This window comes from Schistocerca gregaria, chromosome 3, assembly GCF_023897955.1.
Source record: "Schistocerca gregaria isolate iqSchGreg1 chromosome 3, iqSchGreg1.2, whole genome shotgun sequence".
Lineage (NCBI taxonomy): Eukaryota > Metazoa > Arthropoda > Insecta > Orthoptera > Acrididae > Schistocerca > Schistocerca gregaria.
In genome coordinates, this window is record NC_064922.1 from 461,059,698 (window position 1) to 461,084,217 (window position 24,520).

General features: G+C 42.7%; 1 protein-coding gene across 2 annotated transcripts in view; it reads right to left on the bottom strand.

Moving 5' to 3' along the window:
* LOC126354174 (cytochrome P450 4V2-like) overlaps nt 1-24,520 on the bottom strand; it is a 142,306-nt gene that overhangs the window by 49,764 nt on the left and 68,022 nt on the right. For both annotated transcript variants that reach the window (XM_050003609.1, XM_050003610.1), the window contains exons 2-3: nt 19,930-20,253; nt 11,825-12,026 (exon numbers count right to left, since the gene is read on the bottom strand). In XM_050003609.1, coding sequence (XP_049859566.1) covers nt 11,825-12,026; nt 19,930-20,144 — 417 coding nt within the window. In that variant the 5' untranslated portion in view covers nt 20,145-20,253. The remainder of the gene's footprint in view (nt 1-11,824; nt 12,027-19,929; nt 20,254-24,520) is intronic.

Consider the following 24,520-nt stretch of genomic DNA (forward strand, 5'->3'; position numbering starts at 1 on the left):
TTTTTCTGCGCTCTGACTCACAGCGCAACTGACGCTACTAGCCGTGAGAACTGTCTGAAGTAACATTTAGTCAGTACGCTAATTCATACCCTCTACGAGTCTAAATGAATCATACTAATCATCATCCGATTTTGTTCAAACTTGGTACAAAGTCCTGTCAAAATTTCGTATTTTTATCTTTTATAGCTACGTAGATTGAGAAAATTACTTAAATACCGCACAACTGACTCTTATGTTCCAAAACCAAGTCAGGAACAGTAACCAAAAGTCATTTGTTATCATATGGAGTCATAACAAAGCTCACAGTATATACACTCACTTAACTGCAATTTTCTTTTCAAAACTTTAATTACTCTACGTTATGCAGTACAAAAATCATTCAAAATATTCTTTGCTTATTATTTTTTCGGTGTGAATACATGGGAATGAATGAGGGAGTGTATGTGGAAGATAGGTTAAGACTTGTCATTTTATGTAAAAACTTAGAAAATTGAACCGTGGGAAAATTGTGTTGCAACAGCGATGTAACAGAGCAGCCACAATAAAAGTCAGTAGCGGAATAAGTTTATATATTACTTTAAAGAATATTTTGCATTTGCATTTCGTTCTATTTTATTAAACAATATATTAGAAAATGAAATTGTCATGACGTAAATGACTGCCTGATCAGTGGTTGGCTAAGGCAAGTTTTGCCGCAAAAATGATCTGGAAGGACCATTGTGATTGGTCATTCAGATCAACAGCCAATCAGAACTAAAGGATCCAGCCCAAAAATAGAGAGGCAGGGAGGAGAGGAACATCAAGAGAGTCGCTCGTTAGCCTGCTCCCGAGTAACGCCATGTTACATGTCTCCGTGAAAATAATACGTAAAATGAAGGACTAGTGAGTTCATTGCGTTTAAAACGTGTCGTGACTAAGGCTGCTTAGGTTACGAACATTTTGAGGAAAGTGTGATGCTTCGGAACTAATTAGTTGAAGTGTTATAAGCGTGTGATCTTTTGCTCGTAGAGACACTTTCGCGTGGCATATTCCGTGTTCTTGATGGAATACTTTGGCGAGCACATATAACATAGAAGACCACTGAAACGACTGAATGTTCAACTAGCTAACAGTGGTGGGTCAGTGACTGTTACAGCGCAGGTTTAATCGGGTCGGACTTGCAGAAATTTTGGCTGCTTTTTGGTGTGAAAATATGTTGTATAGACTGTGAACTTGGAATGATAGAGAATTTTCCTTGTTAAATACGGACTTGATAGCTATTTCATGCGCTTCCTTATGAATAAAAAGACGTTAATAAACTACATTCTTCTACCAGCCGAAAATTGTGAAAATGAACATACAGTAACCTACCTGTGTGGTAGGTATTAGGTAACGGTTTCATCTATGCTACTTTACACTGCCTAGTGTGCAACTACTACTGCAGAGTGAAGGAACGTCGGAAGGAAGAAATATAGAGATAGGTGAACTGTTCGATGAAAGTGATTGAGTTCGAATAAGGAGACGAAAGAACGACAGAATGACCCCGCTACGCTGCGCCTGGGTTCAATCATTGATTACCTCCATCCAAATGCTCGGATATATTAAATGTGTTAAGCAATATTTGACATTCCTTCGTAAAGGAGAGAGTCATCTTTCTTAAGCATGATGTTGTTCTTAAAATTGCTTCTATACGGCGATGTACTACTTAGATTTATGTTATCCTTTGTAAATGCTAAGTACATCCTCTTAATTTTCCCATTTTTCTGAGATACATCATGATGATTGTTGTTTAACTACTTCTGCACCAAGTAACCTAGACATCGGGTGACGTGTTCGATATAGACGAACAACGTATTACTGTGGTTAAAACTGTGTAATATAATATTTGTTATTGTTCCTTAACGCCGATCTGTTTATAATAATTTGTGTGCATACCACTGTTTTTTCCTAAAATAAAAAAGTATGTATTACAAAGCCATTATGACAAGAAAATCGAAATTAACTACTGGCATTCAAAAACAAATTACAAACATGACACAGGTTACACCATAATATTTGCATCCTTCGTTGAATATTTCCTTTTAATTTCTTGCCTACATTTAAGGTACTGTGAGCTTAATAATTTGTTCATCATAAACATTTTTATCCTACAAAATTTATCTGTGTTAAGCACTTCAATTATACATAAAACTTACATGTTTCTCTGATTCAGATTGTATTTTAATGTAAATAAAAATGGTCCTTAATAACATATTAACAGTTACACGGATTCATGTCTCATGTTTTATGCTGTATACAACCCCAACAGTGGTAGATGATGTCGTTATGTTTACACGACTTCTCTGTCAGCCGTTAGCTGTTGGTGAACATGAACACTTGTAATCGGTGTTTGCAGCATAGCGAGTTGCAGAAACCAATGTAGTTGAACATTATTATTCTATTGGCAATTTAATGAACTCCCACACGATTTAAATCGTTAAGCGTTGCTACAGAAACAGTTAAAATGTGACGGTGGGGGGTGGGGGGGGGGGGGGGGGGGGTAGCGCGAACTCTTCATCAGTTGGCAGCTGGGTGGGTGCGGCCTGGTAAAGTGTTGTTCTCTGCTATCGGAGCCACAAGATCGCCGCGGTACTGAAGGACTTGCTGATCCTATGTCTTAAATTTCCATCTCTCTGCGCGGTGTATGGAAGGCTATGTGGGGAGTAAAACCAAGGAATTCCTACATAAATGGATTTTAGTTCTTTTAATATCTCTGGAAGGAAAGGGTGATGCCTGTTTAATAGTAACTTTCAGTGGCTCCTTTAGAACGTTGGTTCAAAAGCGAGAAATGAATTTTGTAATTCCAGTGCATTTCTTGAGGAGGCGTTGTCTGTGTCATTGGAAATTGCCATAAAGCAAAAGCGCTTTAAGCCTCAGCTATAAAATTTGAGACCTCTTATTCGATATTTGAAGTTTTAAGAGAAATTTTAGTGTGCGTTCATCTTTAATAGTGCAGTTTATCTTTTGGAATTTATTTTAGTTAAGTACTTTTACTACTTTAACAAACACTGAACAAGGTGGTTTCCTCTTTTTTCAATTTTTGAGTTAGTTTATAGAATAAAATAAAAGTTATGAAGGTCACTAGGTACTTAGTTTTACTTAAGCAACAGATTTTCTGTAAAATTTTTGTAAATCGTGCCTTATTCCTATTTTAGGCCACTTGCTGTTTTTAGGTTCTGCCTGAGAGGTGGCCGCTAGTTTGGAACAACCCGAGTACTTCTCCAAAGTAAAATTATCCAACAAGGCGGCGTTGACGTCATCCAAAATGGCGGCCGTGACATTAATAAGACGGCGGATTTTGGCGGGAAGTTTGAATTTTGGGGGTAAAGTGTGTCGCCTCCCTCCCCCAGAGAAATGGCGGGAACTTCAAATTCCAACATGATAATGCGCCACACCACTCTTATTTATTTATTTATTTAGCCTGGCAAGATTAGGGCCATCAGGCCCTCTCTTACATCTAACCAGGCATTCTACTTATTTTACATTCATATGTTTTAGTAGGCATGTTAAACTACATCTAGTACAAAAAGTGAAATAAACAATTACAAAGGCACACTTGGAAAAATACATACATATAGAGTTTACATTCGTAGATCATAAGTACTGTTATAATTAGACATTACTGAAGAGACAGATTTTAGATAGGAGTGCTAGGAGCAGGGAGTATGAGGGAGACTGATGGTGAAGGGAGGAGAAGAATAGAGAGACATGATGAAACATAATTCAGGAAATATAAAGGAAAAGAAGATTGCGTGGCTAATAGGTATAGATGAAAAGGAAGGCATCTCAGGAGCAGGATAGGAGACGCTAGCTTTGCAATTTGATAGATGAGAAGATTAGCCTTGTACATTAATTTTGTGGAGAACGTTATGAGGATGATAGTAGGAAATGATCCAGCTTCTTCTTAAAAGCAGCAGGAGATTGAATTTTGCGCAAGGTAAGGGGCAGTTTGTTCTAGAGGCGGATAGCGGCAACTGAGAAGGAGTTTGCAAAAGATTTTGTTTTCTGAGTGGGCACACTTAGGATACCAAATAAGAGTGATCTCGTGTTTCGATTATGATGGCATGACAGGTTTTTAATCTGTGAAGCAAGGTACTGGGGTGCTTGCGCGACGAGGAGTTGGTGAAGTAGACATAGTGTGTGGTAGTTACGCAATTTGTCCGGCCGCAGCCACCCTAGCTCTCTACTAAGCAAAGAAAATGGCGGAAAAAAACTTATCTTTATTATTTAACCAATTTCAAGTTGGTGTGTTCTCCAATGGGTCTTCATATTGATGACGAAAGAGGTCGCCACCGTGACGTCGGGTGATGACGCAAGTAGCGTTATTCAAGATGGCCGTACCCAGTGTCTTCATCACAAGCTCCAGAGCCCAACTGACATAGTTCATTTCGTGGCCACCAGAGGGCGCTACCATCACGTTGGTTGATGACACAAGATTGTCCGCGCTCTCTCGCTCCGCGCCACAGGCCCGTGGGCATCCGACCGCTTACGTCGCACTCTCGGCCGCTACCTCCACACACGCGCCAGACATACATATGCTGACGAATTTATCTGAACAAAATTGACACCAACATCGCTCATACAACTTATCAGTTACCGAAGTACTTAATTCCATTTCAATTTTAATCATATTCAGTAAGTCAATTTACAAGTTCAATGTTCAATGAACAAATGAGAAGTTCCACCTTTTCCCATTATCAGCGCTGTGTTCATTCATGACCTAGCAGCCCCCCCCCCCCCCCCTTCCCTAGAACGTTGCACTCCTATTGGATACTGCATTAGTCACGTGATTCGACTTCATGGAATCTAGGACTTGGAATCAGTTTTCACCAATGCCACACCCACCTGGACTTGGAATCAAATAGTTAAAGTCCTCGCCACGATCCTCAACCCAGCACCACGCCCCCTTACCGACCCATGTTAGCGGGCTAACATGTACTAACGTGCACTAACGTGACTTAGTTTCGAAGACAGTGAACCGCGTAGAAGTGAGAATACTTGATATATTCGATCTGAAATTTTAACGTAGCGAACATTATGTTAACCTGTAGCCAATTTTTTGAGTGATTTTCGAAGGGAGTAACAGATAGAATCTCTGGCTTGTCCACCAATCACACTAACTGGAAAAAAACATTATTACGTTTCATACGATCATTAACTTGCCTATTGCTGGGTATACGACGGAGAACCTTATTAATCCAACTGGAAGTTGCTCTATTTTAGCGTAGACTTGGACAGTAATCCAGACAGATATTATCTAGTGCCATACATCGAGACATTTTGTACGATTTCACGCATTTTTGCATCTTAGTTTACTCTACACCCACAGTGAAAAGTGACGATAAAGAAGACTGTGTGTTCTTATGTCGCAGCTCTCTACTCACTATACGGAGACCAGAGTTCCCACAAATACGATAGCTAACTCGTCATCTTCAGCAAGACTGCGAGAACTTCTAACGAAAATTTTACCACCATACTACTACTGCAGGCAAAAGGAGGAAGGGCACAACGTCCTTGATATATCAACCATCCATTTGTTGAGCCACAAGTTCCACTTGCTCCGAACCACTTTCATTACAGTAACAATAAATTTCAATTAGTATCTGATCCTAAAATCTGTTTATTTATGCCTATACCTCTGCTAATAGTTTCCATAAAGCGCCTCACGATTGCTCCATTAGTAACTCTCAGTATTTGAATCTCTACGTTTCTCTGTCGTCAGGTATAAATGGTAACACACCATGAATTTGAACTTAGACACAAGCACAAAAACTCATCATTTGTTTCTTCAATTTCATTGTTACATTACAAAATACTTTATTCGCTGTCTACATGTACATGATTAAAGTCTAAGGACTTTCAAACCTACTAGCGATGATTTTATTACGTTCTGCGGTTAGTTCTTGACGTTCATCAGCGCTGGATGCAAACAATACAAAGACAACAGAAAACCAAACATGGTTACTTATATTCCTTTAACGCACTTTCCTCCCCCTGATTCACAATTTTTGTAAATATTTTCTACTGATGCTGAGTAAGTTTTGGGTATATGAACTATTTTTGTCTGCCTCCTTTTTCAGTTATTAATTTCGAACTATACTTATGAAAACCAGTGTATGATGCGACATTGTGTTAATATTCTAGCAAGCCGCTGTGGCCGAGTGGTTCTAGGCGCTGTGTGTGATGTCCTTAGGTTAGTTAGGTTTAAGCGATTCTAAGTATCAGATGTTAAGTCCCATAGTGCTTAGAGCCATTTGAACCATTCTTAATATTCTGAAGTACGTCGAATCAGTGTCTAAGTTCTCACGGAGTTAGTGAAAACTTGCCAAAATCGTTATCCAGGCCTGTGGATTCCAAACAGACTACTTCGTTCAATAATTTCATTGAGAACTACCTGTATTTTGCTGTGTCCACTTCCGAAGTCAGTTTATTTTCTTGTTGATCAAAATGTTCAGTTTTTTTATTTGGCTGGAGATAATTTTAGTGAATATCTGGTAAAGTACCGAGACTAGACTGACAGAAATTTTTTCAAAGAAAATTCCACACTGGCTGTATGAATGATTTTTATTAAATCTGCGACCGGTTTGGCACGACTTGTCGGTGCATCCTCAGGCAATATACGCTATTTATAACGTAGTAATGTTGAACATTGCCCTCCCGCCAGTTCGCACCGTTCACGTCCAATATACGGTCATCTGGTGAAAGCGGTAGTTAAAATTTAAAAATCTGTTTTAATTTTTTTAACGATGGGAGCGGTAATGCACGTGCAAGTAGAGAGGAACCAAGCGGCAGCGGACACTGCCTCAAATTTACTATGTTATAAATAGGGTATATTGCCTGAGGATGCATCGATAAGTGGTGCGAAACCGGTCGCAGATTTAATAAAAATCACTCATACAGCCAGTGCGGAAGTTTCTTCGAAAAAATGTCGAAGTTTGTTGTGGTTTCCCGCCCTACAAAACAACATGTGACAGCAATTTTTTTTAAGCTTCTTCTCTGTCCTCTCCTCTCGTAAAATAGGATTATTAGCCTTCCCTAATGTTCAAAATGAGGTGAAATGAATATCTCCCACATATCTCCTGTAAATAATTTTGCAAATTTATTTTGTGTTACGTTGCCTTTATCTTTAAATACACCTATTGAAACGTCGTCGTTTCGAAGGACATTTGGTTTCTTCAGACGTGAAACGACTTTATACAATCCATTTGTCAAAAATGGTTCAAATGGCTTTAAGCACTATGGGACTCAACTGCTGTGGTCATCAGTCCCCTAGAACTTAGAACTACTTAAACCTAACTAACCTGAGGACTTCACACACATCCATGCCCGAGGCAGGATTCTAACCTGCGACCGTAGCAGCAGCGCCGCTCCGGACTGGTGCGCCTAGAACCGCACGGCCACACGGCCGGCACTCCATTTGTCATTTCATCTCGAATATCAGTATTTTCGCTAATCATACTGTATCTTTTGTACTAAGAAATTTACGAATATTTGTACAATTTTCTCTTTGCTGTTAATTACAGAACCGTCTATCTCCTTAACTGATGAAATGTGAAGTTGTTAGTTTTTTCTTTACAGTCTTGCTTTTTCAGTTATTTCACTTTCCAAACATTGTTCGTATTTTGCCATTATTCTGTCTATATAGACTACTATACGGTGTTCACATACGTACGTCATGTAGGTATCTTTTCAAGGAGCTTTGCATTTTAACTGCATCGTCGGAAAACACATTTTTGGTAATGTGCTTCGTCATAATGTGAGAAGAGCATATATGCAACACCAGAGGGAAACATGACCTTTATTACCCTCTGCTAAGACCCTCAGTCGCTCAGAGGGGAGTTCAATATGCAGCAGTAAACATTTTTTATCTTTTCCCAATAACGTAAAATGTCTGACAGGTAGCCAAACAAGTTTTAAATCTAATTTAAAGTCATCTTTCCTTGGCAACTTCTCCCACCCCATTCAAGAATTTCTGCTTGTAAACTGGTGGCCAGAAAAAAAAACTCATGTCGTTAGGTGTATCTACATGAGGAGGAATAAAATAATAACGTGTTCATTAGTGTTACCACTAATCATGTATACATTATCTGTAAAATTACTCGTTCCGTATCATATCACCAAAAGAATCATTCAAATGGTCTATTGAACATGTAACGAACTCACTAAATAACTAAAAGCTAGAATATTTCCTATATGGTCTTGAAATGTAGCACACTGTACCAAATGACTATTATGTTTTGCTTCGTCTGCACTTTAATGACTGCACCATCTGAGATCCACGCTGATGTGACAATGTACTCAGGTGATTCACACGAAAACGTTTCCGACGTGGTTACCGCAGCGCAACGGGATTTACCAGACTTTGAACACGGATCGGCAGTTGGAGCTAGACGTATGGGACATTCTATTTTAGAAACCGTTAGGGCGTTCAATATTTCGAGACTCACAGTGTTAAGACTGTGCCGAGATTACCAAATTTCAGCCGTTATCTCTCACCACGTACAACACAGTGGCCGACGGCCTTCGGCTAACGATCGAGAAGCAGCGAGGTTTGTGTAGAGATGTCAGTGCTAACAGACAAGTAACACCGCGTGAAAAAGCGACAGAAATGAATCTGGAACGTACGACGAACGTGTCCGTTAGTAAAATGAGACGAAGGGTGGCGTTAATGCGCTACAGCAACAGACGATCGACGCTAGTGCTACTGCTAACAGCACGACATCGCCTGTAGCGCCTCTCCTGGGCTAGCCAGTATACTGGTTGGACCCTAGGAGCTGATAAACCGTAGCCTGGTCATATAAGTCCAGATGTAAGTTTCTAAAAGCTGACTGTAGGGTTGGATTGTGGAGCAGACCCCAAGATGCCGTGGACCCAAGTTGTCACATGGCACTGTACGGCCGGCGGTGGCTCTGTAATGGCGTAGGCTGCGTTTATATCAAATGGACAGGGTCCTCCGGTCCAGATGAACCGATCGTTGACTGTAAACTTATATTCGGCTACTTGGAGACAATTTACAGCCATTCCAAGACGTCATGTTCCTAAAACACGATGTCGTGTCATCAGACAAGAATTGTTCTTTATTTTTTATCAAAAAAATTCTTGAAAATTCGAGCGAATGCTTTGGCCACCCAGATCTCTAGGGATGAATCCCATCCAAAATATACAACGGCAGCACTTTCGCAAAATAGTGGATGCATGTAGAGGCTGCGTTCATTATTTCTGCAGAGGACTTCCAACGACTTGTCGAGTTCATGCCACATTGGACTACTGCACTACACAGGGCAAAAGGAGGCCCCACAAGTTAAGAGGTATGCGGAAAGTTGTATATTGTTCCTCTTTCTGCGTATTTGCACCATATTTTGCTGCTCGTGTAAGTACAATTGTGAAATAATTGTCCCTGTAGTATATCTCTGCATAATATTCTTTCCCTAAATTGCTGAAAATGTAACTCTATTTTATTCGCTGAATTTCCACATTCTTAAATAAATTATGACTATATTTCTGCTTACCTAAGAGGTTTCCTTTTGTCTAATTTTCTAATCTTTATTATTCTGGGATTTGGATATGTTCTCGACAAAATACACTACTAGTCATTAAAATTGCTACACCACGAAGATTACGTGCAACAGACGCGAAATTTAACCGACAGGAATCAGATGCTGTGGTATGCTAATGATTAGCTTTTCACAGCATTCACACAAGGTTGGCGACGGTGGCGACACCTACAACGTGATGACATGAGAAAAGTTTCCAACCGATTTCTCATTCACAAACAGCAGTTGATCGGCGTTGCCTGGCGAAACGTTGTTGTGATGCTTCGTGTAAGGAGGACAAATGCGTACCATCACGTTTCCGACTTTGATAAAGGTCGGACTGTAGACTATCGCGATTGCGGTTTATCGTATCGCGACATTGCTGCTCGCTTTGGTCGAGATCCAATGAGTGTTAGCAGAATATGGAATCGGTGGGTTCAGGAGGGTAATACGGAACGCCGTGCTGGATACCAACGGCCTCGTATCACTAGCAGTCGTGATGACAGGCATCTTATCCGCATGGCTCTAACGGATAGTGCAGCCACGATTCGATCCCTGAGTCAACAGATGGGGACGTTTGCAAGACAACAATCACCTGCACGAACAGTTCGACGACGTTTGCAGCAGCATGGACTATCAGCTAGGAGACCATGGCTGCGGTTACCCTTGACGCTGCATCACAGACAGGAGCGCCTGAGATGGTGAACTCAACGACGAACCTGGGTGCACGAATGGCAAAACTTCCTTTTTTTGGATGAATCCAGGTTCTGTTTACAGAATCATGATGGTCGCATCCATGTTTGGCGACATCGCGGTGAACACACATTGGAAGCGTGTATTCGTCATCGCCATATTGGCGTATCACCTGGCATGATGGTATGGGGTGTCACTGGTTACACGTCTCGGTCACCTCTTGTTCGCATTGACGGCACTTTGAATAGTGGACGTTACATTTCAGATGTGTTACGACCTGTGGCTCTACCCTTCATTGAAACCCTGCGAAAACCTACATTTCTGCAGGATAATGCACAACCGCATGTTGCAGGTCCTGTACGGGCCTTTCTGGACACAGAAAATGTTCGATTGCTGCCATGGTCAGAACATTCTCGACATCTCTCACCAACTGAAAACGTCTGGTCGATGGTGGCCGAACAACAATACGCCAGTCACTACTCTTGATGAACTGTGATATCGTGTTGAAGCTGCATGGGCAGCTGTACCTGTACACGCCAACCAAGCTATGTTTGACTCAATGCCCAGTCTTATCAAGGTCGTTATTACGGCCAGAGGTAGTTGTTCTGGGTACTGGTTTCTCAATATCTGTGCACCCAAATTGCGTGAAAATGTAATCGCATATCAGTTCTAGTATAATATGTTTGTCCAATGAATACCCGTTTATCATCTGCATGTCTTCTTGGTGTAGCAATTTTAATGGCCAGTGGTGTAATTAGTGTTTTCGAGATTCCATTGACAGTACAAACACTGTTTGTAACCAGCGCTTTCGGACTCAATGTAGTGAGATATGGAAACAATACGCAGAACAGTTCGTTGTCTGACTTCTCTTTCTCTTACAGCAACACTAAGAAGACCTGTTGGACCCATTGTTACGGCGGTAACAATTGAACTACTCCCGGCAGGCATGTTGTTATGCTCCGTAATGGCGTAATGGACTCTATCACAAATGTCTTCATTTGTAAATTTTTTACATGTAAAACATAATGTAAAGGGTAAGAAACAGCGAAGAAAATACAAAATAAATATGTTACGAAGCACATGCCTTAAAGAAAGGTGAGTCATACCGTACAACAAACTAGTTCTCTGTTGGTTATCGGCTGACCGCTGTTCGCTGAAATTCTCCGAAATGCAGCAGAATTTTTTTTCCAGTGAACTCTAGTTAGGTGACTTATATTTTCGTCAACATCGATATATATTTCAAGGATAAATGGATGTTCCATTTTGTACTGCTACTTTTTGTCATAATTTTTGTAACTTCAACGATACAATTACGCTAAAGTTATTTCGTACCTATGTTAATTTGAAATAAAAAAGAATAACTTCAGTTACAGTAATAATGTAACATGTAATTTTTTTTCTTTATTAGTTAAAATGTGCATAGATTATTAATCCTACTCTTTTATATCCATATATTTTTGTCAAGTGGAGTTTAACCAAAAGCAGCTGAGCTATTCAAGTAGCCTCTCTCAGGTTTTCCACTCTGCTTATCTACAATACAACGGAGCTTTTCACGAAAGTCTTATGGATGATGTACATACCTCTGCATGGAATGTAGGTTCTATTAGCTTTCTGTGTGTTTTCCAGAGTTCACCCTTATTAACGATGAGCCCGTAGCCTGAGAAGGGAATGAGGGCACGTGTGGTGTAGTCGTCACGTTCCCGCATCTTGCAGCCCACCAGTAGTCTCTTTGCATCGTCCGGTTGCGTTGCTATCAAGATCAGTTTAGGCCCTATGTAGAACCTGCACAGAAGTTGCCATAGGAGCTGTACACATTAATGAGGAAACAAAGAATCGACTATGCTTGTGCACTGGTTTGCAGAAGATAAAGACGAAAGTAACTTTCGTATTGTGTATCACTGCCAGGTACCTGGACCATACGTAGAAAGGACTGTTACAGCACAGTACACAAAGCAGCTGAAAGAACCACGCAATGATACAATAATTACAGTGAAGTCACCGCGATAGATGCTGATATGCTGGACACTATATGAAGCGGGACAAGGTTCTTAAAACGGCGTGTGGTCAGGCCGGACCACAGTGCGCGCCCATGATGGGCAGAAGGTTGATAAGGAATTCATGTGATAGGGCGTTCCGTTCGTCCGTCAGTCTGGTTGATAACAGCTGGACTGTCATTTACGCATATGGACGTTCTGTAATACGTCTGTCCAACTCATCCGGCACGTGTTCGATGGGATTTAAGTGTGAGTAACAAGCAGTCCAGTACATTCGCCAAACACCCTCTTCATCCGAGAGCTTCTCCACCGTCGCTGCTCTATGCGGTCGTCCATTGGCATCCGAAACAACGAAGAACTGCTTAGCAGTCAAACTCTATACTAGTCATGGGCCGACTTGGGAGCAAGTTGCAGGGAATGTGTTGCTATCCGTGGTGATCAAACACCCTGCTAAGAACTATGTGCAGCCTTTTGTAATATCCAGGAGACCGTAATGAATCGCTGTCCCTTCAGTGGGATTATTGTCATTGTGTTATTTCTGTTCATGTCATGGCGTGATCCCTCAAGATACTTTCTGTACTGTAAGGTCAACTCACATTAATATGACCACGTGTCCGAAGCCTGAATAACTACCCTCTGCAGTGCAAACGCGGAAAATGAGAGTGAGGTTCTGGAAGGTGTCGACATAGAATGAATTCATGCCGTTTCTAATGACGTGGCTTGCAGCAGGAGGTTTCTCAGTTAAGGAACTGTGATGTGAACAGCCCGATCAATGTTGTCCGACAGATTCTCGATTGGCTTTAAATCCGGTGAGTTTGGTGGTCAGAGCAGTATGGTAAACTCAGCCTGGCGCTCTCTGAACCACGCATACACACTGCGGGGTGTATGATACTTTGCACTGTTCTGCCATCGTGGCGAGGAAAAAACGAACTTCCCGCAGGGGTGTACACGGTCCCCAAGAATAGGTGTATACTTGTTTTTATCCACTGCGCCTTACAGAATGACGAGATCACCCAGGGAATTCTACGAAAACATGACGCAGACTGTAACACTGCCTCCTCTCCCTGGACGCTTCCGACGATTGTTGTACAGCCGTGAACGCCAACGACTCTCTGCTCAATGGAGCGTAAAACCTGAATCATCTGATGAGGCCACCTGTTGCCCGTCGGACACCGAGTGCAGTGCTGAAGTGAGATTTCAGCCACCGTTGCCGATGAACAACGTTCAGCGTGGGGGCGTGAACTAGGTGTGTGCTGCAGGAGCCCATATACACCAACATTCGTTGAGCGGTCGTTGAGGAGACACTCCTGGTAACAATTTGGTTAATTTTTGCGGACGCCTGCTGAACTGTTGAACGTCTGTTCGCCAGCACATATCTTCGCAGCCGTCGATCAACCCTGTCATCTAAGGCCCATGGTGCATCGCAGTTGCCTCTGCCCCGGTTTTGGATGGCGCCATTTTGCCATATACGGTATATTTTATCCACGGTGGCATGCGAAAGGTTTACAAATTTATTCTTTTTGGAAAAGCTTTTATCTTTGCTCTTAAAGCCAATCATCATGCTTTTTTAGACGTCAGGTAACTAGCTTTGTTTCCACATAATGACAACTGCTCCAGTGTTCTTCGCGACCTTCCGACCTCCATTGTTAGTGCTGCCACCTGCAATAAGTCAATGATTACTGCACGCTGACGTTGAACATAGACGGTGATCATGTTAATGTAGCTGGACCATGTATTTTGTAGCTTTTCTTTCTATGTATGTCTCAAGTTTCATCGAGTTGTTTTATTTGGCAGTGACGGCATGCAAAAGGTACTTTGGCCCTTACTTTAGACACCAGCGCAGATTCTAAGTGCCGGAGCACCAGTTGCTCCAGTTTCCTTACCATATTCTGAGCCCGCAACGCCAATGCCGCCTATGAGATTAAATGTTGCATGGTGGCGTTGCGGGCACAGAATATGGTAAGGAAACTGGAGAAACTGGTTCTCTAGCACACAAAATCTGTGCTTAACAATTCAAGAAAAACGATGTATAGCTGCACATTTTATTACTAAAATCATAGTACTAATTAATTACACAGCCCAATGTTACAAGATCACGTCCAGTGGAAGTCTTTCCGACGCGACGTTGTTTCCCTTTTCTGAACGTGAGATGACACCTTGTCATCAGGAAAGTTCTCCTGGTATCACATCGGTGGCTCTGCACCCTCAATGTGCCGCCATCCAACACAGCGTCCCATTGGAATCATCAATAGCCACATCTCTTGCAGTGTCCGAAGAGAACAAGACACTGGGCGTCCATCCCCCCCCCCCCCCCCCCTCCTTCCTCGCCATCGTATATACACTCAAAAATAATTTTCTGGTAATAGTTCTTTTGTCATTGATCTTCCGTAGGTTAGTGTACACTAACTTGATAGGAAAAGGGCAAGTTTTGATCTTGCCATAGCTCACAGTAATGTGGTCCTTAGAATCTGTTGGTCTGTAATTCCTTAAGAGCTGTTTTGTCTGCTACTGACTTCTCTTTCTTACTGGAGTCTCTTCGTATCTTTAAATTCTTCTAGTTTTGCTTTCCATATTTTATTCTCTAGAGCAACAAATAGCTGTCACTTTTCTTCATTACGGACTATACGATACACACGATCAGGATGTTTGTCCACTCCCTTTCTCAGTTTCATATATTCATTACATAATTCTAGCATATATTTGCAGGTACAAGTACGAGGCCACAGCGGTACTTCTGTTCCTTTATCTTGTTAATTCTGTGTGAATACACATAACATGAGCCATGTCCTGTAAAAAACGTATAATCCCTTTGGAGGAGATTAATAATAACAAGGAAGCTTGGGAAAAAGCCACGCTGCAGTCATAGACTGCAGCTGGTCCCGGTGGAGGTTCGAGCCCTCCCTCGGTCGTGGGTGTGTGTGTTTGTCCTTAGGATAATTTGGGTTAAGTAGTGTGTAAGTATAGGGACTGATGACCTTAGCAGTTTGATTCCCATAAGATTTCAATCACATTCGGACATTTTGGCAAAAGCCATATACATGTCCTGCTGTACTGCTCGCGTACCACTCATGTTTGAATTCGTTTACCTGTTTCCTATCGATGCTGTTCCCGCCAGTATAGTCTTTTACTTTTGCTAAATTACCTCCGCGCAATCACTGACAAGTTCCTAGATATTGCACTACTACTCCTACCGGGCAAAGTCCAAACAAGATGTAAAGTGCTTCGACAGGCGTTGTACTAAAAGCGATCGTCAGCCTGAGCAAATACTCTTCTCTAGATGAGATGCAGTTTGGCTGCGACATGTTCACTTTAAATTTTGAGAGCTATACAGTTGTGGCCATTGCTGTCAAAATGGCATCGTGATAAGCTTCAAATGCAGAGACTGGTAGCCAGTATCAGTTTGTAAGTAGTGGCACATTCGTCTGCACTCTCTTAGTTCGCTGACTAATATCCGTAATATTAGCTAAGAAATTAAGTATTTTGTCAAGAATGACATCCCAATGTTTGCACGTTTCACTTTTTCGGATGGAAACATCGTCGACCTTTAAAGTGAGATTTCTTATAGGCTGGCCTAAGTAGAATATTTGTGATATTCTTTCTACATCTACATGGATGCTCTGCAAATCACATTTAAGTGCCTGGCCGAGGAATTATCGAACCATATTCACACTAATTCTCCATTATTCCAGTCTATTACAGCGCGCGGTAAAAACGAACACCTGTATCTTTCGGTGCGAGCTCTAATTTCCCTTATTTTGTTGTGGTGATCGTTTCTCCCTATTTAGGTCGGCGTCAACTAAATATTTTCGCATTCGGAGGAGAAAGTTGGAGATTGAAATTTCGTAAGAAGATTCCGCCGCAACGAAAAACATATTTGTTTTAACGATGTCCACCTCAAATCCAGTTTCATTTCTATGGCACTCTCTATTTCGCGACAATACAACACTTACTCCCTTCTTTGAACTTTCTCGATGTACTCCGTCAATACTATCTGATAGGGATCCCACACCATGCAGCAGTATTCTAAAACAGGACGGACAAGGGTAGTGTAGGCAGTCTACTTTCTGTTACATTTTCTAAGTATCGTGCCAATCAAACGCAGTCTTTGTTTAGCCTTAGACTTCCGCACATGTTGTGATGATTTTAACAGTCGGTAAACCACTGCTTCATCTGCAAACAACCTAAGACGGTTGCTCAGATTGTCTCCTGTTTCGTTTATATAGATGAGGAAGAGCGAAGGGTCTGTAACACTACCTCGGGGAACACCAGAAATCACTTCTGTTTTACTCGATGACTTTCCGTCCGTTTCTACGAACTGGAAATCACGAATCCAGTCACACAACTGAGACTATATTCCACAAGCTTTGCACCTACTGTAAAGTTTTCTGTAAACGGTCGAAGGAGAGGGTCAGTGGTCAGTGATGCGACTCTACAGTGTAACCACGACATGACTGCCCGAATCATCACCGAACCTCTGCCATGTTTCACTCTTCCGAGGCCAACACCGCTAGAAGTTGCAAACAGTGTGCAACAAGACTCATGCGACAAAATGACATTCTTCAATTGCTCCATTGTCCAGGTTTTATGGTTTTGGCATCACATCCTACTGTTACGAGCATTTGCATTACTGCTGCGTGGTTTTTGAATTTCAGCTCGCCTTGCAGTTTCCTGCTTATGGAGCTCCCTTGGTATTGTTTTTATGCTGGGAGGGTTTGTGGGTGCGACGTCCTGTTCTGCAGTGACTTTCGCAGCTGCTGTCCTCTCATTTCTCGTCACAATCCTCTTCATTGATCATCAGTCACGATCGCTCAACACACACTTTCGTACGCGTTATGAAATCTTTGATACGATATTTTTGACGCACTACAAAACAGTTTGGCTACGTTGGTTACGGAAGCACCCACCGTCCAAACACCAGTAACTGGCCCACGCTCAGCTTCACTTAACTCCGGGGTGATGCATTCACGAGTACACAGAACACTGCTCTGACGACAACTGAAACTTGCAAGGTAATGAGGACATAGCACAGGTCACGTTCGTTGTTAAATACAACAGTAAAACTTGCGTGCTTCTATAGCACCTGGATTTCGTACATGAATGGGAGGTGTCTGTTCTTTCAGAGGAGGGGCAGGGGATTAATGATTCACGTCACGTCAACAACGAGGTCATTATAGACGGAGTACAAGTGCGGGCTAGGGAAGAATGGGAAGGAAGCAGGCCATGTCCTTTCAAAGGAACCACGCCGACATTTACCTGAAGATATTAGGGAAAACGCAGCAAATGTAAACCGGGATAGCCGGACCCGAGTTTGAACCATCGACCTCCGAATGCGAGTCCAGAGTGCTAACCACAGCGCCGTATTGCTCTGTGTCTACACGGATGTGTTCGAAAAGACACCACGAGGAATCCACTGCTGTGATATATATTAAGCGGACAGAAGGGGGAGAAGAGAAAGGAATTGAGGATATGCAGTTGGAGGTGACGAGTGAAAATGTGTATCGAACTGGGGCTAGAATCTCTGATCACCTGCTTACTTGGTGGTTGCACTAACCATTGCGCCATTCGAACACAGTGTTTATCGCAGAGTGGACCATCTCGGCTCGCTCCCCGTCTAACTAACATTCCCACCTAGCGCCACCTGGCCGCAGTGCGCATCTGTATCCTCCACGCTTGCTGATGTTACACTAGTGGCCATTAAAATTGCTACATTAAGAAGATGACGTGCTACAGACACGACATTTAACCGAGAGGAAGAAGATGCTGTGATATGCAAATGATTAGCTTTTCAGAGCATTCACACATTGTTGGCGCCGGTGGTGACACCTACAACGTGCTGACATGAGTAAAGTTTCCAACCGATTTCTCATAAACAAACAGCGGTTGACCGGCGTTGCCTGGTGAAACGTTGTTGTGATGCCTTGTGTAAGGAGGAGAAATGCGTAGCATCACATTCCCGACTTTGATAAAGGTCGGATTGTAGCCTATCGCGATTGCGGTTTATCGTACCGCGACATTGCTGCTCGCGTTGGACGAGATCCAATGACTGTTAGCAGAATATGGAATCGGTGGGTTCAGGAGGGTAATACGGAACGCCGTGCTGGATCCCAACGGCTTCGTATCCCTAGCAGTCGGGATGACAGGCATCTTATCCGCATGGCTGTAACAGATTGTGCAGCCACGTCTCGACCCCTGGGTCCACAGATGGGGACGTTTGCAAGACAACAACCATCTGCACGAACAGTTCGACGACGTTTGCAGCAGCATGGACTATCAGCTAGGAGACCATGGCTGCGGTAACACCTGACGCTGCATTACAGACAGGAGCGACTGCGATAGTGTACTCAGCGACGAACCTGGGTGCACGAATGACAAAACGTCATGTTTCCGGATGAATCCAGGTTCTGTTTACAGCATCGTGATGGTCGCATACGCTGAACGCACATTGGAAGCGTGTATTCGTCATCGCCATACTGGCGTATCACCCGGCGTGATGGTATGGGGTGACATTGGTTACAGGTCTTGGTCACCTCTTGTTCGCATCGACGGCACTTAGAACAGTGGACATTTCAGATGTGTTATGACCCGTGGCTCTACCCTTCATTCGATCCCTGCGAAACCCTACATTTCAGCTGGATAATGCACGACCGCATTTTGCAGGTCCCGTACGGGCCTTTCTGGATACAGAAAATGTTCGACTGGTACCCTGGCCAGCACATTCTCCAGACCTCTCACCAATTGAAAACGTCTGGTCAATGGTGGCCGAGCAACTGGCTCGTCACAATACGCCAGTCACTACTCTTGATGAAATGTGGTATTGTGCTGAAGATGCACGGGCAGCTGTACCTTACATGCCATCCAAGCTCTGTTTGACTCAATGCCCAGGCGTATCAAGGCCGTTATTACGGCCAGAGATGGTTATTCTGGGTACTGATTACTCATGATCTATGCACCCAAACTGCGTGAAAATGTAATCACATGTCCGTTCTAGTATAATATATTTGTCCAGTGAATACCCGTTTATCATCTGCATTTCTTCTTGTTGTATCAATTTTAAAGGCCAGTAGTGTAGATTCCCGCAGGAGGTCGAACGACATTGTTCATCAGCATTGAAGTTTGTGGATTCATTGTCCATCGAGATGAATCAATTATATTAATGGCCGGTGTCCTCTCTTTTGGACATGGTGCAAAAGCATAACATGGTGCGTCGTCCTGAGGGAACCTAAAATTAGAGAACATGGAAGGGAACTGCGAATAGGTGGCGCTATGTGAGAATGTGCGTTTATGATAAACACCATGTGTGGATGGCAGAGTGGTTAACTCAGGTGCGTGGTAATCAAGAGATCGCGAGTTCGAGTTCCGCTCCGACATACATTTTCACTCGCCGCGCCGATTCTGCATAAATTCCCGATGCAGCTGATATCAGAAATTCCTTTCCTTCCCTTTTCTTTCTTGCAGTCTTTTAATTTACCCAACATGGATTTATGTTGAATCAGGTATTTTTCGCGTTGTTTCTATATGTTTGGTCAACTCCTGTATACTGAAAACGTTACATACCCTATTGCTCTTCCTCGGGGGCACATCCGATATTACTTTCGTTTCTGTAGTTCATTCGCAGTTAAGTTAGTCAGATGATTCTATAGCACCGGCAAGGTATTACACGGTAGCAGTCTGACGTTTAAGAGCTTAAATACCTGAAGACGTCGCCATATTGACGTTGCAGCTTTCTAAAGTCGTTCACGACAATGGGCAGCTTTCGCCAGAAATGCGGGAGGTTTCCCAGCAGTGGCAGCGGAGTGGGCCCGGGCGCGTTGGTGCGAGGCCGGGTGATCCAGAGCCAGCTGAGGACGGCCAGCAGAGCTCCCACCGCGAGGCCGAGGCCCTGCCAGCAGGCGGTCCACACGCTCATCTCTTCAACCCGTCCGTACAGCAATACAGAGCGTCCTGGTACCTCTCCTTCAACCACAGTAGTTCTCCACTGTGTTCGTTATATGCAGGGCTGGTCTCTCGAATTACTTCTGGAACATAAAACGAGTGGAAGAGTTCACACATCGAGAAAGCTGACTTTATATGAGTTGACAACCAGATAATTTAAGAATTTATTTTAGTATTCCACGTCTACGCGAGCTACTCGTCAGGCAGCTCGATAGCGTAACTTTGCTGTTTCGATCCGAAGGCGGACGTAGAAATCTGGTCTGCGTATACATTTTGTTGACTGTTGAGTAATTCATGTTTCTATCACACTGACCGTTCCGCTTCAGAAGCGTTATTATTATAAGGGTTTTATGAAGAAAATTTGCAAAGAAAGAAGGCATCTTGCGAGACTGTTAGCCCGGGAGGGTGGGGGGAGGGGGGCACCAGTACACCAGTAGCTAGGTTCAGCAGCCTAATCGGAAAGGAATATCTTTTCCGCGCGCGTCCCTTTCCTCCCGATTGGGACTTCATTGTATCGGAATCTACAGGCTGGTCCACTGATCGTGACCGGGCCAATTATCTCACGAAATAAGCATCAAACGGAAAAACCACAAAGAACGAAACTTGTCTAGCTTGAAGGGGGAAACCAGATGGCGCTATGGTTTGCCAGCTAGATAGCGCTGTCATAAGCAAAAAGGATATCAACTGCGTTTTAAAAAATAGGAACCCCCATTTTTTATTACATATTCGTGTAGTACGTAAAGAAATATGAATGTTTAGTTGGACCACTTTTTTCACTTTGTTATAGATGGCGCTGTAATATTCACAAACATATGGCTCGCAATTTTAGACGAACAGTTGCTAACTGGTAGGTTTTTTTAACTTAAAATACAGAACGTAAGTACGTTTGAACATTTTATTTCGATTGTTCCAATGTAATACATGTACCTTTGTGTACTTATCATTTCTGAGAACGCATGCTGTTACAGCGTGATTTCACGTAAAAACCACATTAATGCAATAAATGCTCAAAATGATGTCCGTCAACCTCAATGCATTTGGCAATACGTGTAACGACATTCCTCTCAACACCAAGTAGTTCGCCTTCCGTAATGTCCGCACATGCGTTGATAATGCGCTGACGCAAGTTGTCAGACGTTGTCGGTGGATCACTATAGTAAGTATCCTTCAACTTTCCCCACAGAAAGAAATCAGGGGACGTCAGATCTGGTGAAAGTGTGGGCCATGATATGGTGCTTCGACGACCAATCCACCTGTCATGAAATATGATGTTCAATACCGCTTCAACCACACGCTAGCTATGTGCCGGACATCCATCATGTTGGAAGTACATCGCCATTCTGTTATGCAGTGAAACATCTTGTAGTAACATCGGTAGAACATTACGTAGGAAATCAGCATACATTGCACCATTTAGATTGCCATCGATAAAGTGAGGGCCAATTATCCCATAATGCCGCACCATATATTAACCCGCCAGTGTCACTGATGTTCCACTTGTCTCAATCGTCGTGAATTTTCCGTTGCCCGATAGTGCACATTATGCCGGTTTACTTTACGGCTGTTGGTGAATGATGCTTCGTCGCTTAACAGAACAACTGCAAAAAATCTGTCGTCGTCCCGTAATTTCTCTTGTGCCCATTGACAGAACTGTACATGACGTTCAAAGTCGTCACCATGCAATGCCTGGTGCATATAAATATGGTACGGATGCAATCGATGTTGATGTAGCATTCTCAACACCGACGTTTTTGAGATTTCCGATCTCGCACAATTTGTCTGCTACTGATACACGGATTAGCCGCGAGAGCAGCTAAAACACCTACTTGGTCATCATTATTTGTTGGAGGTCGTGATTGCCGTTTCATATGCGGCTAAACGTTTCCTGTTTCCTTAAATAACGTAGCTATCCGGCTAACGGTTCGGACACTTGGATGATGTCGTCCAGGATACCGAGCAGCATACATAGCAGACGCCCGTTGGGCATTTTGATCGCAATAGCTATACATCAACACGATATCGACCTTCCCGCAATTGGTAAACAGTCCATTTTAATACGGGTAATACATCACGAAGCAAATACCGTCCGCACTGGTGGAATGTTATGTGATACCACGTTCTTCTACGTTTGTGACTATTACAGCGCCATCTATCATAAAGCGAAAAAAGTGATCCAACTAAAACATTCATATTTCATTACGTACTACACAAATATGTTATAAAAATGGGGATCCTTTTTTTAAAAAACGCAGGTGATATCCGTTTGACCTATGGCAGCGCCATCTAGCTGGCCAACCATAGCGGCATCTGGTTTCCCCCTTCAAGGTAGACGAGTTTCATTCTTTGTAGTTTTTTCGTTTGATGGTTATTTCGTAAGATGTTTGGCCCGGTCACTATCAATGGACCACCCTGTATATCTTTACTGTGCATACCACAATGAAATGTTTGGTAGGAATTACTTTCAATTGTCATAGTAAATGACAACAGCCAAACAGTTGCACGATAAAGATTTATTCAAATCCTTGACCACGGTTTCGGTATATCAGAAGCAAAAATACACTAAAATCACATCCTGCAGTGGAGATGCATAAAACAATCGTGCCAAAGGGGTCGTCAGTAGTATGTCAATTTTATGTATGTCCACTGCAGGATGTGATTTTAGTGTATTTTTACTTCTGATGAAGGTTTATTTAGTTATACCGAAACCTTCGTCAAGGATTCCAATAGATCTTTATTCTGTATATTTTTGACTGTTATCATTTACCGTGAACATTTTCAACAGTTGCTGCTTCAGTCGTGTTTAAATTTTTTAACACTTTCAATTGTACTACTGTTTAGGTACCTGTCCGGGTAGCCGAGGGCACTAAAGCATGCGCTTCCGGGAAGCACGGAGTCGAGCCGGCTCCTGACAGAATCCGTCTTGCGGCTTAACGACGAAGTCGAGGTAGCCTACCAGCCTGGATATTGTTTTCAGGCGGTTTTCCACATCCAATAAGGTAAATACCGCTCTGATACCGGTGCACTGCTCCAGGTCAATACTATGCAACTTAGGGAACGTTATCACACTTGTACATGAGATCTATGTTAGTCGTACATATTCCACTTACAACCTTTTCGGACCGGAAGAGAGGAGTGAGTACGTAATATCTTCAGTAGCAACCCATGTCTGGAATCGAACGGTTTCAATTCACGTGTTTAACGTATCCACATGTGCTTGAGGAATTGAATTAAGCGTGAAGCAGAAACATTATTAGGTAACAGCTGTAAAAGAAATATAACGAAACATTCTTTTATCACTCAAGCACATTTATATATATTACTTCATAAACATGACATATTTACATTAATTGAAAATTAAAAAACAGCATACTCTACGTACTGGACAGTACTGACGCAAGATAGAGGTTAAGTGAGGACGGGTGACCGTCTGACGTACAACACGACATCCTGTCTATTCTATTTCATAAGAGGACGAGCAATTCTGAGAATTTTCTCTTTCCCTGAGCAGGCGTGGACGCGTTTCACATCAGAATTGAAACCGTCGCAGAACGGAAACGATACATTTTCGGCTATCGGTTCCTATTCGAAGTACTATGTGCTCGCTCCACTCTGTAAGTTCTAGACGTTTTTAACTGGAATTTCCGAACACACTTTGTGGGGCACACAAAGTCTATTTTCGGTGTTGGTCTCAGGAAGGGTACCTGGCCACTAAATACCAAAAAAGATGCTAAAACCGATGACAATGCACTCCCATAGAGAAACGAGGAAAGACAAAGAAAAGAAAGGAAGTAAGCACTACTGACTAATGGCCCTCCCAGTTCCATTCGTGATTACCGCATTGCAAGAATGACTGCTTCATTTCCTGTGTTTAGAGTAATCTCGTGAAACTTCAATTTCTACCGTCGTACGAAATCTCCACACGACTTATGGGAATGCAACCGGGTGAGGGCTTCCACAACCGCCGATATTTCAACATGCGCACATCCCATAATTTTCGAGAGAGAAATGCCTCGTGTTCCGAAATCGCCGGGGTGTGCAGCAGTCGGGATATCGGTCGTCGTCGAAGACGTCGCCCAGCTCTATTGCCGTAAGTTGTTTGAACTGTCTAATTTTGATTGCCTCTACGGGAGAAATACTTATCATTTCTGTGTAAGTGAATCCTCACTTAATACCTTACTAAAAATGGTTTCGTCTGTTTTGAGATCTCCGCCATTTGACATTTTTCAGGAACTCTATGACGCTCTCTCACTGTTTAAACAAATCGGTGACTATAAGTGCTGCTCTTTTTTATTATGTTCGGTGTCCCGTCTGAGTCCTTGAACAGGTTAGTGACACTGATTTGTGGGGACT